The sequence below is a fragment of the Scyliorhinus canicula genome, chromosome 4 (assembly GCF_902713615.1).
Source record: "Scyliorhinus canicula chromosome 4, sScyCan1.1, whole genome shotgun sequence".
NCBI lineage: Eukaryota > Metazoa > Chordata > Chondrichthyes > Carcharhiniformes > Scyliorhinidae > Scyliorhinus > Scyliorhinus canicula.
Genome location: NC_052149.1, coordinates 33432810 through 33448129, shown reverse-complemented (window position 1 = coordinate 33448129; position 15320 = coordinate 33432810). Strand labels below are relative to the sequence as shown.

At 44.5% G+C, this 15320-nt stretch overlaps 1 protein-coding gene across 24 annotated transcripts in view; it reads right to left on the bottom strand.

Annotated features, from left to right (window-relative positions):
- The window catches only part of LOC119964463 (receptor-type tyrosine-protein phosphatase F-like), a 529423-nt gene that overhangs the window by 98594 nt on the left and 415509 nt on the right, over positions 1-15320 (bottom strand). For all 24 annotated transcript variants that reach the window (XM_038793980.1, XM_038793995.1, XM_038793985.1 and 21 more), the window contains one exon: positions 13999-14096. In XM_038793980.1, the coding sequence (XP_038649908.1) occupies positions 13999-14096 (98 nt within the window). The remainder of the gene's footprint in view (positions 1-13998; positions 14097-15320) is intronic.

The following is a 15320-nucleotide window of genomic DNA, read 5'->3' as shown; positions in this document are numbered from 1 at the left end:
ACCCGATGCCTTTGGATATGTATTTACATTGTGTATTTATGTATGTCCTATGTTTTTTCATGTACGGAACAATCTGTCTGGATTGTACGCAGAACAATACATTTCACTGTATATCGGGACACATGACAATAAATCAAATTCAATTCAATTCAAAACAGTGGTCATGAATATAACTGGAAGGACTTCCGGTGACGGCGGGCAGGAGGCAGCCGCACATTGGAGGGTTCCCGTTCGGGAACGGCATTTTTGGGGTTTAATGCCCAGTCCCAGTGGCAACGAAGGCGGCAAAAGCAGGGAGAAGGCACAGTGAAAGGAAATGTCGAAAATAAGTAAAAAAACAGCGGTGAAAAATGCAGCTGAAAGTCTGTTGGGGAGTGGAAAGGTCACTGCGGGGACGACAAGAAAAGTGGAGGCTGTGTCACGGCTGAAGAAATGACTAAGATGATGGCCGTGGAACTCGAAAGGCAGTTCACAAAACACATGGAGGCGACGAGGAAGGAGATGCGGGCGGTATTGAAAGTGCTGGTAGAGGAGGCGATTTCCCCGGTGAGGGCGGTGGTATTGAGCGCAGTGGCGGAGGTGCGGGAGCAAGATGAGGCGCTGAAGGAAGTGGAAGAGACATTATTGCAGCATAGTGATCAACTCACCTCGATGGGGAAGGCGATGCGGAAGGTGATAGAGATCAACAAGGGTCTGCAAGCCAAAATGGACGACTTGTAAAACAGATCCAGGTGACAGAATCTGAGGATTATGGGTCTGCCCGCAGGAGTGGAAGGCCCGAGGCCGACTGAGTATTTTGCTACTATGTTGGCGAAGCTATTAGGGGAGGGGGATGATCCCTCCCGATATGAACTGGATCGGTCTCATCGGTTGTGGAGGCCTGTACCAAAGGAGAGTGAGCCGCCAAGAGTAGTGACGCTGTGTTTCCGTAGGTACAGTGTGAAAGAGGTCCTGTGCTGGGCAAAGCAGAAGCGGGGTGGTGCAGTGGGCTGGAGCTGGTATATGCATATATCAGGACTTTACGGTAGAGGTGGCGAGGAGACGGGCTGCCTTCAGCCAGGTGAAGAAGGCACTGTACATCAGTAAGGTGCAGAGCGGCATAGTATACCCAGTTAAGTTGAGGGTGACCTATAAATCCAAGGACTTTTATTTTGGAACGGCGGAAGCAGCGGAGGAGTTTGCGAAAGCAGAAGGACTGTGGCTGAATTGAGAAATGGTCATGTATCGATGTAGCCTCATGTAACTGTATTTTTCACTGCATGCTGGTGTATGTGCTAAATGAGCCAACGTTGTATATATTTGGACAAGGGAAGAGATGGGACTTTCACTTGCATTGATGGTTCTTTGGGGCTTGGGTGTGTATGCGGGGTTTGTGCGCGAAAGGGATTTCTTGGTTTTCCTGCGACCGGGCAAGGAGGAAAGAGACCCGGGCAGGGGCCTCCACCCTGGCCATTTAAGGTTCCGATGAGTCTAGCCGGGGTGGAAAGTTGGGGGGGGGGAAGGAACAGAGATTGGGGGGAGGAGTTTTATAAGAGGATGTGGAGGGGAGGAGTCGGGGAGGGGGGGGGGGGGGGGGAGAGGGCTTGCAATGCGTGGGTGTCATGTACGGTACTCTTTCAGAGATTGGATGGCATTGAATGTTTGGGGGGAGGGCGTGGACTCTATAGGTCAATGGTGACCATAGGCGATTCCTGATTCTTTTTCTTTTTTTTCCTTTGCTTTTTGTTCTATTTGATGCTTATGTTGTCAGGTGGGCCGTTGTTTGGGGTGGTGGGAGGATGGGATCGGTGTTGTTGATAAGGGGATTGACTTTGTATTTTTTACTGTTTGTTGGTGGGGTGTAAATTCTGAAGAAAATGTGAAAATGGAGAATAAAAATATTTGACAAAAAATGAATATAACTGGAAAAATATAGGCTCAAAGCTATCATTAACATTGTCAAATCAGAATGTCATATATAGTTGCATATAAAGTTCTTATCCCTAGTAATGAAGAAAAAGGGAAACTCCTGAAAAATATTCAGCAGGTCCGCCTGCATCCGGTGGAAAGAGAAACAGAGATACCGTTTCCCGGCTGTGGCCCTTCATCAGTTCTTATTCTTGTCTGGTCATCACATAAACCTCTTTGTGAAAGTAATCAGACTTTTCCACCTGTTTTGGGTGGGAATATCATGGGCGCAATTCTCCCATCGGGAGACTAAGTCCCAACGCTGGAGTGAAAACTGGAGTGTTTCACTCTGGCGTCAGAGGCCGCTCCCAGCCCCCTATTCTCCCGCCCCAGGGGGGCTAGAAGCGGCGCTGCGTCATTTACGTGCGCTGGGTCTTGGCGCCGCGTAAAAGCGGCACTGCGTAAATTACGTGGCCAGCGCCATGTAAATGACGTCGCCCGCACTTGCGCAGGTTGGCCGGCGCCAACCCGCGCATGCGTGGTTGTCGTCCTCCCCTCGGCCACCCCGCAAGAAGATGTCGGATGGATCTTGCGGGGCAGCGGAGGAAAGGAGGTCCTCCTTCAGAGACGCCGGCCCGCTGATCGGTGGGTGCCAATCACGGGCCAGACCCCTTTTGAACCCCCTCTCCCTCCCGCAGACCGCCCCCCCCCCCAGCGTTCCCGCGCTGTTCCCGCTGGCAGCGACCAAGTGTGGACGGCGCCGGCGGCAACATGTCGTGTTGGGCAGGCCGCTCGGCCCATCCGGGCTGGAGAATCGCCGCTCACTCGTTCTGAACGGCGAGCGGCAATTCTCCCAGCGGCCAGCCGTGAATCGCGCCGCGCCTGTTTGGGGGGGGTGGGAGAATCGCGTGCGGGTGCTGGGGCGGCGTGGCGGGACTCGCTCGGCGCCCCTGCGATTCTCCCACCCAGCGTGGGGGGGGGGGGAAGAGAGAATTCCGCCCATTATCTTTTAAAGAAAAGTCCGATTGGTTAAAAGTGATGAAGAATTGTTTGCAATATCCCTTTTGATACCTTGATCCACAGTGACTATTATTAATGTGCACATTGTTATTCTCTCACCCATAATTAGCCACGTGGGGTTGTGGCAGATCATATGAAATAGAAGCAGAAATAGGCCATTTGGTCCATTGTGCCTGCTCTGCTATTCAACAAGATCATGGCCGATCTCACTGTGGCTTAACTCCACTTTCTCGCCTGTTCTCCCACAGCTCTCAGCTCCCTTGTTGATCAAAGTTTTGTGTAACTCAGCCTTGAATGCATTCAAAGACCAAGCATCCACATCTCTCAGTTGAAGTAAATTCCAAAGAGTAATAACTTCAAGAAAAAGTTCTTAAATTAGAAACTCCTTAATTTAACTGTGTCCCCTGGTTCTAGATTCCTCCAGGAGAGGAAACAACTTTCCTTTCAAGCCCCTTTAGAATATTGTGTGTTTCAATAGGATCATCGCTCATTCTTCTAAACTCCTGTGAGTATAAGCCTAATTTGCTCAACCTTTTCTCATAAGGCAACCCCTTCATCCCAGGAATCAGCATAGAGAATCTTCTCTGAACAGCTTCCTCTGCAAGTATATCCTTCCTTAAATAAGGAGACAAAAGCTGTACACAGATTCAGGTGCAGTCTCACCAATGCCCTGTACAACAGTAGCAAGACTTCCCTACTTTTATACTTGATTCCTCTTGCAATAAAGGCCAATGTTTCATTTGTCTTCCTTATTACTTGCAGCGAATCATGTACAAGGAAACCCTCTCTAATTCTGCAGTCTCTTTCCATTTAAACAATATTCCGCTTTTCTATTATTCCTGTCAAAGTGGACAATGTCAAATTTTCCCACATTACATTCCTTGTCATTTTCTGCCCACTCATTTAACCTATCCAGATTCCTTTTCAGATTCTTTGTATCCTCCTCACAGCTTAGTTTCCTATCTATCTTTTTATCAGCAGCAAATATGATGACAATCCAGTCTGTACATTCATCAAACTAATTAATACAGATCTTAAACAGTTACACCCCAAAACTGATCCCTGTGGCACTCTACTAGTTACAATTTGCCAACCTCTAAATAACCCATTATCCCAACTCGACGTTTCCTATTAGTTGGCCAATCATCTATCCTTGCTTTATATCACCCCAACAAAACACTTTCTCTCTCTGTACACTGCAATGTTGCATGTCATTGTCATTCCTCCCTCATCCAATATTCTTGTTGACAACTTGATCCTCAATAAGTCAAATGTGCATAACTGCAACCTTAGGTGACAGTAACCAACAGCTAAAAAGGACATCAGTACTTTGAGGCCAAAATAAATCCTTCAAACTGTCTATCATTTGTTTGTAAATCTCCTACGTTTTCTAGCACCAAGTCAAAAGTGAGAAAGAACCTGCAAAAGAGACTTTACTAGAGTTTCTGCATTCTAGCAAAAAAAAACCCCGTAAATGAGCACATTCTGTTCTTAAAATTATTAGAAGTGTCTTTAAAAATAAACCAAATTAAATTTTTAAATACATTTCTCTCATCTGAAACTTGATTGCTTGCATTTTCGCTCTACAATTTTAATAAGAGGTTTTAACCTGCTCAAGAGAAATTACACCCGTTCTAGAATAGCAGAGAGGAATTTCTGGAAAACTAAACATTTATACTTATTATTCACCTGTCATTTTAAAGTCCAAGTATAAATATTAATTATCACTGAAAACAATTTCTCAAAATACTATTTTTCTAGAAATGCCAAAGAATATAGTGTTTTCAGTCAGAAGATTAAAAGATAGCCAGCTTCAAGAGTAGATAAAGTCAACATTTGTTCAGACTCTTGTAGTAAAGTCTAAGTAATTATATAGCAAACGATAAAATTATGAGGAAGATGAAGTGGAAACCTGCTTTTCATTTGAATAAAGCCATATATTCAGAGAGCAGAATAAAATTTTTATTATATCCTCATCCTGGAGCTAGTGAAGTGAAAAATATCAAAATTAAAATTAATTTGGTATTATAAGGAATACACCTTAATGTCTGATTGATTCATAAACTTGTGTGGAAATTTACACCTTCTGGGGCATTCGAATAGAATGCTTTTATAATTTACAGCTGTTTGGTGCTCACTTTATGTGAAAACAAAGTGCATTATGTGGGTGGTTTTCATGAGATTATTTTATTTGGGAGGTAATACTGTCCACATATATCTGCTTGATTGTTGAATTTCTGATGCTGCTTTGGACACAGTGGGTGTGTAGCGTGCATATTCCCATAATTGCATCTCTATTGCAATACCATGCAATATAGGTAAGACCATATTGACTGGGCCAGGGTACAGGAAAAACACCATTGCAACACCTATTGATGCATGAAAATAGTTTCACACAATTCAGATAAGGAGAACCGTTGACCACCTGTTAAAAGAGATTCTACAAACATATTCTCAATAAGTTACACTGGCCATCGGTCAAAATGTTACAAATAATCAAATTGTTTGTGTGTTTATTAACAAAAAAACGTAGTATTTCTGTCTGATTTAGTGCCCCTTGCTGGAAAATGTTCTGCTGGACATTGCATGAGGATGGTTTGTTTGACATCAGGGGCTCGATTCTCCCCTAACCAGCAGGGCGGGGGGTGTGGCGTGATGGAGTGGAGTGACCAACTCTGGCATCGGGCCGCCCCAAAGGTACGGATTTCTCCGCACCTTTAGGGGCCAAACCCTCACCTTGAGTGGTTCCCGTCCCGCCGGCTGGCGTGGAAGGCCTTTGGCACCACGCCAGCCGGGGCCGAAGGGCATTCGCCGGCCGGCGGAAGTCTGCGCATGTGCCGGAGCGTCAGCGGCTGCTGACGTCATCCCCGTACATGCACAGGGGAGGTGGTCACGTCCGCATCGGCCATCGCAGAGGCGATGGCCACGTGGAAGGAAAAGAGTGCCCGCACGGCACACCCGCAGATTGGTGGGCCCCGATCGCGGGCCAGGCCACTGTGGGGGCACCCCAGGACCCCCCCCCAGGACCCCAGAGCCCACCCGCACCGCCAGTCCCGCCGGTAAGGGAGGTGGTTTGATTCACGCCGGCGGGAGAGGCAGTACAGCAGCGGGACTTCGGCCCATCGCGGGTCGGAGAATCGCTGGGGGTGGGGGGGGCACGGCGCCGCCGACCGGTGTGGTTCCCGCCCCCGCCGAATATCCGATGCCGGAGAATTCGGCGGCCGGCGGGGGCGGGATTCACGCTGTCCCTCGGCGATTCTCCGACCCGGCGGGGGGTCGGAGAATCTAGCCCCAGATCCTGGATAAGCCACAATTTCCTCTCGCACTACTTCAGTAATACCAAAGGTATTGTTACTGGCTGCTGCCACGAAAATTGCTTGCTCCCTTGCCAATAATTATATTCCCTTCCCCAGAAATGATGAGACAGAATCAGAGCACTTACGATATTCACCCTTCAACCCTGAATGGAGCTTTAAACCTACAATTTCTTGCCAATGCCACTGGACGAATAATCCAGAGGTTCATGCTGGGGACATGGGTTCAACTCCCACCACACTGGCTGATGAAATTTAAATTCAATTAATAATTGAAAGCTGTTCTTGGTAAAGGCTTTAAAAAAATTTTAAGGGATGTGGGCGTCACTGGCTCGGCCAGCATTTATTGCCGATCCCTAATTGCCCTGTGAAGGTGGTGGTGAGCTGCCTTCTTGAACTGCTGCAGTTCATGTGGCTTTCTAGGTCATTTCAAAGGACCTAGGTGCACCCACTGTGCTATTAGGGAGTGAGGTCCTGGATTTTGACCCAGCCCCAGCTAAGGATCGGCAATATATTTCAAGTCAGGATGTGAGTAACTTGGAGGGGAACTTCAAACTGTTGGTGTCCCATGTAACTGCTGCCCTTGTCCTTCTAGATAGTAGCAGTCATGGGTTTGGAAGATGCTGCCCAAGGAGCTTTGGTGAGTGCCTGCCTTGCATCTTGTAGATGATACACCCTGTTGCTCTTGTGCGTCGATGGTGGGGGAATGAATGTCTGTGGAAGGGGTGTGTCGATGGTGGGGGAGTGAATGTCTGTGGAAGGGGTGCCAATCAAGCGGGCTTCTTTGCCTGGATGGTTCAAACTTCTTGAATGCTACACTCATCCTGGCAAGTGGAGAGTATTCCATCATACTCCTGACTTGTGTCTTGTAGAGTCAGGAGGTGAGTTATTCACTCAGGATTCCTAACCTCTGACCTGCTCTTGTAGCCACAGCATTTATATGGCTAGTCATGACTGTGAAATTAAGTGTTGTAAAAACCCATCAGATTCAGCAGCACGGTGGCACAGTGGTTACCACTGCTGCCTCATGGCGCCAAAGACCTGGGATCGATCCCGGGACACTGTCCGTGTGGTGTTTGCACATTCTCCCCATGTCTGTGTGGGTCTCACCCCCACAACCCAAAGATGTGCAGGGTAAGTGATATTGGCCATGCTAAATTGCCCCTTAATTGGAAAAATAAATAAATTGGGCTTTAAATTTATTTTTTAAAAACCCATCAGGTTCACAAACTCTATTAGGGAATGAAATCTGCGTTCCTGATCTGGTCTTTCCTTTGAAATGACCTGGAAAGCCATTCAGTTTCAGGGAAATTTGGGATGGACAACAAAAACTGGCATTGCCAGTGCCTCCCACAGCCCAAAGAATAATAAAAAATAAGCCCAGCAGTCAGTTTAATTTTGGTGATATGGAAGTGTCTAGAAACAATAATTTGGGACAAATTAATAGTTACTTAGGTTAATACAGGTCAATTAATGAAAGCCAACAAATATGTCAAGGACAAAGCATGTTTCATTAATTTGGAGATTTTTTTTGATGAGACAACAGAGAGGGGTGATATTGATTTGGTGTACGTGGACTTCCAGAAGGTATGTGATAAAGTGCTGCGTAACAGACTTGTGAGAAAGTTATAGGGCGAGATTCTCCGCAAATGCGGAGAATCGTAAAGGCTGCCGTGGGACAGGCCGTGACCCACGGCAGCCTTCACGCCCACTTCCGGGGCCGATTCTCCCCCCCCACCGGGCGGGGCTAGGAGCGCAGCCCCATGCGTCACGGCCTTGACGACGGTCGTCAAGGCCGCACGTCAAGCGTCACACTGGCTGACGCGGCCGATGATGTCGGCCGCACATGCGCAGGTTGGACAACGCCAACCCGCGCATGCGCAGTTGCCGTCTTTTCCCTCAGCCGCCTCGCAAGACGTGGCGGCTTGATCTTGCGTCCGTTACGGTGGGCACCGATCGCGGGCCTATGCCCCCCTTGGCACGGCTGTGGTATTGCCGTGCCAATCGGGCCCCCAGATGCCCCAAACGGCAGCGAGCAGGTGTGTTTGCTGCCGTGTTGAAACGGGCGTGAAGGCCCGGCCGCTCGGCCTCGGAGAATCAACACAAAAAACGGCGAGCGCCGATTCGTGGCGTGGGTCGGGGGGAGAGAGAATAGCGGGAGGGCGTGAAAAATGTCGGGAGGTCCTCCCGCTATTCTCCCACCCGGCGTGGGGGGGGGGCGGAGAATCGCGCCCATAGTTTATGGAATGAAACAGACAACAGTTGGCTGAGTGACAAAATTGGCTGAGTGACAGGAAACAGTAGTGGTTAATGGGAGGCACGGGAGCACAGTGGTTAGCACTGCTGCCAGGGTCCCAGGTTCGATTTCTGGCTTGGGTTACCATCTGTGTGGAGTCTGCACGTTCTCCCCGTGTCTGCATGGGTTTCCTCCAGGTGCTCCAGTTTCCTCCCACAAGTCCCGAAAGACGTGTTGTTAGGTAATTTGGACATTCTGAATTCTCCCTCTGTGTTACCGAACAGACGGCATAATGTGGTGACTAGGGGCTTCTCATAGTAACTTCATTGCAGTATTAATGTAAGCCTACTTGTGACAATAAAGATTATTATTATTATTATTATTATTATTAATGGATGTTTTGGATTGTAGGTAAGGAAATGTGCAATGAGACAGAATTTATTAACGATCTCATATTGTGAAGGCACCTCTAGGTAGCAGTGATCATAAGATGACTGAATTTTGCATTCAGTTGAAGGAGAAACAAATGGATCTAAACTGCTTTATACTTGAGGGTAAATATGAGGGCATGAATACCTGAACTGGAGAAATTAGGTTAAGGGATAGCTCTGTAGAGATGCTATGACCAACATTAAGGAGGTATTTCAGAAAATGTACCTTCCCGTGAGAAATAAAGCTCTAAGGGAAGGACACACCGTCCATGGCTAACTCAGGAAGTTAAAAATAGTATCAAGTTTAAAGAAAAAGTGTCTAATTCAGCAAAGATAAAGGGTAGGTGAGAAGATCGCACAGAGATAAAGAACAGCAAAGAATAACTAAATGAGGTGGAGGAATTGGAGGTATGAGAGGAAGCTAGCTAGAAATATAAAAAACAGATACTAAGAGTTCTACAGGTATTCAAAAAGGAAAAGGAGTAAGTGGGTTTTTGTCCTCAAGAGAGAGTGACTGGGATATTAATAATGGAAAATAAGGAAATGTTGGATGAATGGACATTTTGCACCTGTAGAGGGTACAAATAATATCTCAGAAATAATTATGAATCAGCAGGTGAAAAGGAGGGAGGAACTTATAACAATACCAATCACCAGGGAAAGAGTACTGATAAAATTATTAGAACTAAAAGCTGACAAGTTCTCAAGTCCTATTGGACTTAATCTTTTTTTACGAAATGAACTCTGTCCCATTTCGCAAAAGTGGGATTTACCTGTATTCAAAATCATGAGCTGCCTGGACAGAGTAGATAGAAAACAGTTTTTAAAAAATAAATTTAAAGTTCCCAATTATTTTTTTCTCCCAATTAAGGGGCAATTTAGCATGGCCAATGGCCAATTTAGCGTGGCCAATCCACCTACCATACACATCTTTGGGTTGTGGGGGTGAAACCCACGCAGCCACAGGAAGAATGTGCAAACTCCACATGGACAGTGACCCGACGCCGGGATCGAACCCAGGTACTCGATGCAGTGAGGCAGCAGTACTCATCACTGTGCCACCGTGCCGTCCAGAGAACTGTTACATTGGTGGAAGGGACACGAACAATAAGACATAGATTTAATATAATTGTCAAATAAAGCAATGGAGTCCTGACAAGAAAAGTTTCCATACAGAGAGTGGTTAGGATCTGGAATGCCTGAGTGTATTGGAGGCAGCTTCATTTGAGGCAGTCAAAAAGAATTTGAATTATCTGAAAAGGAAGAATATACAGAGCTTTGGGCAGAAGGTGGGAGAGTGGCACTAGGTAAAATGCTCCTTCGGGGAGCCAGAGCAGACACAATGGGCCAAATGGCCTCCTTCTGTCCTGTACAAATTCTGAGATTCTGTGGCATTAAAATTGAGAAAACTGAAAATGTAATGTGTTCTCAAGCAATCAGTTGGGAAACATTCGCTGTACTGAATCCAACAACACCAATAAGGTTATAAAATGTCATTTCAAAACATAGAAAAACCTCTGTGCCAGAGACCCACAAGGAAAACAGATGCCAAGCCAAAGATTTGAAGGGTTTGCCAAAACAGTGTTCAATACCCACTTGCATCTACTTCTCTTTTCCCCATTCTAATGAAAATACTAATTTTACTCAGTTGCGATTGATTGAAATATAAAACTGCATGCCTGTAATATGAAGTGAAACTGCTAGAAGGAATGATGAGAGGAAGTGGAGCGAGAAGAAATATTTCTTTATGTATTTTGGAATGGTATTCTGACAGGAGGTTCCACCCAAAGTACCACACCTCCTGCCCGGATCCTGCATAGCCAGGTGTGCCTGCTAGAGATAATGGGTCTATAGTTAAGGTCTGAGAGTGAATGTAAAGACCAGAGGGCTGCAGAGTGTCAATACTTCAGAGATGTAAAGGAGTAAAGGTGCACCACAGTTGCAGAGTACATTATTTGTGACTTATTAAGATTGTTTCCATGCTGGAGGGGAAGAAATTCTTATGCCGTTCCCCGAATAAGATCTTCTTTTATGCCCACATGTACAGGTAGGTAGGGGATCTCAATTTAGCGTAGAAAATTATGGTGCTGCAACCCAAGCTTTAGTTGAATTTCACTGGATGAGTGGAGAAGGCCAAAGATAGAAAGGTCAGAGTGGGATGGAGAATTGAAGTGCACATTCTTGTTGTCAACCTGCTTTTTTCCTCCACCTAGATCCTGTAGCCTTGTTTATTTTGTAGTTTTTTAATCTTTATTTTCAGCTGTAATTCCCTTTCCCTTTTAAGTAATTTGTCACTTACTTTCCATTATTTTAGTTATTTCAGTCTCATTGCAATGCATATCGTCTTGTGCTAATTTTGATTTTGCCATTTAACATTTCTCGCGTTTTATTCAAGCACTTGACAGGTTATTCTTTTTATTTTCCTGTACATGGTTCTTTTTCTCCTCTATCCCTATTTCCCTTTTCCATTCTAAATGCTGTTCATCTGTAATATCTTCCTTTTCACATTAAATTTGAAGGCAAATGTTGTCTTGTTTGTTACCCCACAGATGCGAGTGTTTACAGCAGTTCTGCTTTTTTCTACTCAACAGGAGAGACAAGGTGCGAACTTAAGAGAGGGCTTTGAATTGTTCAGACTTTCTCCTCTGTGCAAAATATAACGGTACCATCGAGGAAGTAAAGATTTTACTGCTGCATTCCAGAGGTCTGAGGCAAACAGGATTGTGCCAGCCATGGTTCTGTCATAACACTCTTATCTCTGAGCAAGAAAGTTTTTGGCTCAATTCTTACAGCAGTGATATAAGCACATAACCTTGTTGACTTTTATTGAATAGACGCTAAATTGAGATCCCCTACCTACCTGTACATGTGGGCATAAAAGAAGATCTTATTCGAGGAACGGCATAAGAATTTCTTCCCCTCCAGCATGGAAACAATCTTAATAAGTCACAAATAATGTACTCTGCAACTGTGGTGTACCTTTACTCCTTTACCTCTCTGAAGTATTGACATGGTCAACCAAAATAACCCTTTCTAGCATCACTCCTCTGCTGTTCAGCACAGTGAAATTTAATTCACTAGCTTCTACTCAGAACAAGAAACTCTACAGCAATGCCTTCTTTTCATCTCTTGCCAAATCCATTCTTTGGATCCTATCCTTGGGCCTTTCCTCATCCTCATTTAAATGCTTGGAAAAATCACCTTCTACTTGTTCACTGGCAACATCCAACTCTACCTCTCCATCAAATCGCTCAACCCTTCCACAGCCTCTGCTGTGAGACTGCTTGTCTAACACTGATCCTTAACGAGGTGCAACTTCTGCCAATCTTTTTGATCTCTGCTGTCTTTAGCTTGCCACCAATCCCCCGGCCAATGACTTGGAGTGAATCAAATTATTTGAAGCTAGACTATTTGATCCTAAGCTGAGCTTCTGACCTCATATCACAGCTACAAAGTCAGCCCATTTCCACCATTGTAACGTTTCTCACCTCTGCCACTACCTCAGCTCATTTGCTGTTGAAACTCTCATTCTTTGTCACCTCCCAACCTGACTATTCCAATACAAAGCCAAAGTACTGCCAATACTAGAAATATGAAATTAAAATGGAAAATGCTGGAAATATTCCAGCAAGTTTGGCAGTATCTGTAGAGAGAGAGAGTCAACTTCATATATATAGTTCCATACATGGTCTACACTTTGTAAACATCAGTTCATTCAAAACTATTGCTAAAGTTTACCAATTCTATACCAAGTTCCACTCATTCTTGTCCTAATCGCTCCTACCCTCCCCAAATGCATTTAATTAAACATTCTTAAGCTTGTACTCAAATCCTAACATGGCCACATTCCTCCTGTCCTCTGTGACCTTTACCAGCCCGAGAAACCATCACCGGCTTTCCTTTTCTCTGAACCTGGTTTCTTGTGCACCACATACTTAACTTCGCCACTAGCAGGCCTCAACCATCTTGTTCTCATTAGGAATTCTCTAAGCCTCTTCATCTTTCTTCAAAATCAACTTCTTTCACCTATCCTAATTTGTAAAAGATCTTGGGTTAAAATTAGAATTTTACAATACTATCTGACAATGAGGCATATAATCCCAGCAGCCAAGATAATTAAAAACTGAAAGCATATTTTTGAACTAATTATGGGTGAAGTACTCATCAGATCTTTGCCTCTGGGATATCATCATTGATTCATCCAATATAACTTACAAGTCATGATTGGAGAAGAAGAAATCTCCTGTAACTTTGCATTTAATCATTATTTGAGATTTTGTTTCAGGTCAATGATCTTTTATCAGAGCACTTCTGAAACATCAACTCAGTTTCTCCCTTCAGATGCTGCATGACCTGTTGAGTATTTCCAGCAATTTTGGCATACACATTATGGTTTAATTAAATAATTGTTGCTCAGTACAATGATTCAAACCAAGTTGTTCCATTTCAAATTGATAGCAAGTTCTGTCACAACACAATCAAATTATAGTGCCACAAAGTTTAGATTCATTGGGTGTTACAAGAAAATGTGGTACCCTGTATTTGCGTTCATGTAACTATTACTTTAAAAAAAAATTTAGAGTACCCAATTCATTTTACCAATTAAGGGACAATTTTGCGTGGTCAATCCACCTACTGTGCACATCTTTGGGTTGTGGGGGGCGAAATCCACGCAAACACAGGGAGAATGTGCAAACTCCACACGGACAGTAACCCAGAGCCGGGATCGAACCTGGGACCTCGGTGCTGTGAAGCAGCAGTGCTAACCACTGCGCCACCGAGCTGCCCTTCATGTAACTATTACAGCCGTGAGACAATCTGAACACCTTTAAAAAAAAACTTGCCAATCAAAATACAACCAGTATACAAACAGGATGAATTTGTTGAGTTTCTTGGATGTGATATTAATTCTCTCGTGGGGGCTGGATTTTTTTGCCTTACCAATCTTAGTCTGAGGCACATTGTCAAACTAAGTAGAGGAAATTCTGCAGTGGGGATTCCTGAGATGCAAGAAGTAAACATTCTATTTTTAATACATTTCCACCATGTTAAAAATATGTTCAAAGTGAAAAAATGTTTGGCTAGATATTATTTTTGAGGCTTAACCCACCTCATACTCCTGTGAGAACTTCAAATTATCATTGGCCTTCAATCTTTCAATGTTGTCTGCAAGATCAGTGATGGGGATTGGTGGATGATCCCTCATGCCTAACCAAATAAGAGTCATAAAGTCAGTGAAACATAATTACAGAACATGCCAACTTGAAAAAACATAAGATGAGTAAGTGTTAAAAGCACATATGCATTATGCATGTAGAAAGGTTATGTGTGACATCACCAAAAACACTGGAATTACAATATAACATGCGCAAAAATTTGTGGATTTTTAAAAAAAACAACTGCATGGTTGAAACTGTTCTCTACCGAACATGCTCAGATGCAACAGTCACTGATCACACAGCACACAGTTTCTAAGCGGTCCATATGCGGTTACATACAGAAAAGTGATGGTAAAGGCAGATTTGAATGAGAAAGACAGTAAAGGCTGTTAAAAATGCAGCAGTCCCTTTTTCTCATCTACACAGACTGAGTTGACAATCAAATCCATTGTGCATGTTTCTGTTTCAAGAGGGAAATAGAATAATCAATCTTGCAAGAACAACCTAATGTGACTTTCTCCTTTTCCAAAAGTATTAATCACTTTAGTCCCTGAGCAGGTGGGGGAGTGGAGAAAAAGATATATAATTTTTTTTTCTGTTTCACACTTCCACATTTCCCCAGCACTATTGCAATTAATACACACACACTAGAGTTAAAACTATCACTAGAGAACTCACATTCTTTATTAAAAGTAATTTGAAAATTTGGTTTAAAATGGAAAATAGTACTTTCAACCGCAACAAAATTGATCTTTGTTGGTCCTCAGGAAGAAGACAATAGAATACAGCACTACAGAACAACACTATTTTGTGTGGCCCAAACTTTGCAGGGCGGGGATTTGACAATGAACTGTCAGCATTCAGGAATTAGTGCGCGGGCAGATTAACGCAAACATCCTGAAGATATGTTACCCTCTGCTCCACCACGGGACGTGCTGTGATCTCTCTCCCCTTGCCCAACCTCAAGTGGCAGCACATCAGTTAATGTGGCGAGAACTTCCACTTTTCCACTCTCATATTGTTGTTAGAAAGCCCATATAAAGTTACATGGTGGCACAGTAGGTAGCACTGCTGTCTCACAGCAGCAGGGACCTGGGTTCTATTCCGGCCTTGATTGACTCGTCCCTGTGGAGTTTACAAGTTCTCTCCGGTGTTTGCGTGGGTTTCCTCCAGGTGCTCTGGTTTCCTCCCACAGGCCATGTTAAATTGCTCCTTAGTGACCAAAGATGTGCAGGTTAGGTGGGATTATGGGGATAGGGCAGGGGTAGGGTGT